The 2,793-nt window shown below is 43.4% G+C and overlaps 1 protein-coding gene across 1 annotated transcript in view; it reads right to left on the reverse strand.

The window, feature by feature from the left end:
- Nucleotides 1-204: 204 nt before the first annotated feature.
- The window catches only part of LOC308250790 (uncharacterized protein), a 3,006-nt gene continuing 417 nt past the window's right edge, over nt 205-2,793 (reverse strand). The window contains exon 2 of the mRNA XM_080673495.1: nt 205-937. Within this exon, the coding sequence (XP_080529621.1) occupies nt 895-937 (43 nt within the window). The 3' untranslated portion in view covers nt 205-894. The remainder of the gene's footprint in view (nt 938-2,793) is intronic.

Here is a 2,793-nt window from a genome sequence, read left to right on the forward strand (position 1 = left end):
CATAATCATAAATTTATGACCTTATCATCTGACTTCCTTACTAGATTATTAACTACCTAGAGGCAGGGCGTTTGTATTTTTTTCTTTTTTCATTACTGTAAATAGATTGCTTAGCACAGTCTCTGACACTTAATATATATTTGTAGAAATGGAATGAAATACTGTATATTTCTGTGAAGTCCAGAAATCCACATACAAAACTGATTGCAATAACCCAAATAATTTTATTTTAAACATTTACCAAATTTAAGTTGTGCTAACTTCTGATACATAGAAATTACATACATAATTCATATACATGGTAATATTTGGAGCTTTACCTATTCAATTGTGTCAAATATTTCATCTTTTACAATAATCCTAAAATGTTCATGAGAACCTTTAATCTATCTGAAGTAAGGAATATAATCCTGGCTAGGACTGGTGTATGGGGGTGGGATGGGCCTAGTTGCTCCTATTCCGTTACAGGGTGCCTTGGTGCAAATCAGGAGCCTCATTGTCTGGGTAGACATGGCCATGCACCAGTCCAGTCTGCTTGGTGAGTGGAGCTCAGCAGGATGTCAGCTCCCATTGGCTGCTTCAGCCAGGTGCCCTTGTTCATGGCACCGCCTGCATATAGGTGCAGGCAGTCCTGGGTGGGGCTGCTCAGTGCTGGTGCGAGCAGAACATGGTGATCTGGCCATCCTCGTGCAGCTTGCTTTTAAAAAAGACCGATTTAATTTGTCTGGAGGAGTCTGGCCGGGCAGGGGTCCCTTCTTCTCACCACTTCTGATGATTTAGCTGAAGAAAGCCATTCTTCATGTTCAAGTGTGCAGAAGGCTGTGCAGCCTCCAAGTGGGCTTTCAAGGTTTAATCTTAGGAAATAATCAATGTTGATTCTTGATTCCTAGACAATTATTCTGTCAATCTGACTATAGATGAACTTTGCAATTTCCCTCTGCAAAATCAAGAATTAGAAGTTAGTTCATGTGTATACCGCTGCTTAGTGACTATATGGAAATTTTATCAGTGGCGCTGAGAATAAGCTCTGCTACTCATCATTGACCCGATGACTGTCATGATGGTCTCATTTCTGTAATCCTTTCCAAACTCTCTCTTGAAACTTAGGATCATGGGTTATAACAGCTTCATAATTTTTTTAAAGCCAAAATTAATTTACCTTTAAGTGTCCTTAGTCTCTAAGTACAACCATAAGGAAGGCCTGTTTTGAAACTACTAAGATGGATTCACACCTTAGAGCAAGAGCTCAAACCACGGAAATATAATTTTAGAAAGATTTTTATTTTGAAAAAAGGAAGAAAGAAAGAAAACCCACTAAACTGATATTTGGGTATAGAGTCTTGGATAGTGGAATACAACCTAGATTAGGCCCCTGGGTTCTGGTTTTTAAACAACCTAATTAGATGAGATTGTGTGATTCAATCTTGATGGGATTCATCTCCAGATCTATTTGTTAAATAATAGTTTAAAGTCTTTATAACTGTATGCTTATTTTATATTAGAAATCCCCAAAGCAGGAAAAATGTCAGATAAAGCATCTGTGGATCAGAAGACACATTTGGGATCACATGTATACTAGAATCATGCTGTCCAACAGCCCCTGGGAGAAAGGGTCAGTTTGTTATAGGGGGCCTACACTGAGCTCAGGACTGGACCAAATATTCCAACAGATCCTTTTCAGAGATTCCAATTGGTTACCTCTTTTTTGTGTGTTAGGGGTGGGGCTGTGGGTGGGGGGGGGGGGGACTCCATTCCTAAATCTGGACCCAGGAAGTGAAAGGGGCAGAGAAGCCTTATCTAGTCCCAGCACCCACTTTAACTAACAGTAATTAGTTCCATGGGTTATCCATCTCCACCATCACCAACTTTCATGTTAGTTTGGTGAAATCTATGTCCCAGAAGTGAAGCAAATCCAAATATGGCGAACATTTCCTCCATTGCCAAAATGGGAAAACTGCTTTATCTCCTCTTCAAGATCCATCTACCGGAAAATCGTCTTCCCTCTTAAACACTCAAGCGGCAGAAAGCACACTTTTTGTGTGCAATGCTTATAATGCCAACTTGCAGGGATCCTGAAAATGTCAAGTCACCACTCTTGATAGCATACAGATCTTTTTAGAAACTCTTTCTTTAGGCAGACTCTTAACTGGGGAAAGTTTCATTTATTTAGGTACACGGGACATATAGGGCGTCCCACGGCTGAACATCAGCGAACCTGCTAGGAATTCGTACTTCAGAACTAATGCCTCGGTACTGACACCCCCGGGGAATTTTCCCCAGGAGTTTTATTTTATTATTATTTATTTATTTATTTATTTATTTATTTATTTATTTATTTATTTATTTTTTTCATTGAAAATGAAGCTGATTCACGGCCAGTTTCTTCGCCTCTCCTTCACATGGGGCTGGGGAACCTGCGTGCCTGCCTGCGTTCCCGGGGATCGCCAGCGGGGCCTGGCAGAGTTCCAGGGCACAGGTGGGGCCCTACCAGGGGCGTCCCGGGCCAGCCCGCCCAGGTGGGGCAACCCTCCCGCGGGCGGACTACGCCGTGCACCCCAGCCCACCTCACCCCACCTCGCGCGCGCGCTCGTTCCTTATCAGGAGCGCGCGAGACCTTTGCGAGGATGGGCACCCTTCTCGGAACAGTCTTCAAACCCGTTCAGCACAGAGGCTCGCAGCACCTGGGTTGCACCGCCTCTCAATCCGACCCCAAGGAAGATCTTTACCGACTCGAGCTTCACATTGAAAATGACCCGGGGACAGGGGTGTCCGTGCGAGCCAGGAGAGGAAAGG

The sequence above is a fragment of the Plecotus auritus genome (assembly GCF_963455305.1).
Source record: "Plecotus auritus genome assembly, chromosome: 6".
NCBI classification, from domain to species: domain Eukaryota; kingdom Metazoa; phylum Chordata; class Mammalia; order Chiroptera; family Vespertilionidae; genus Plecotus; species Plecotus auritus.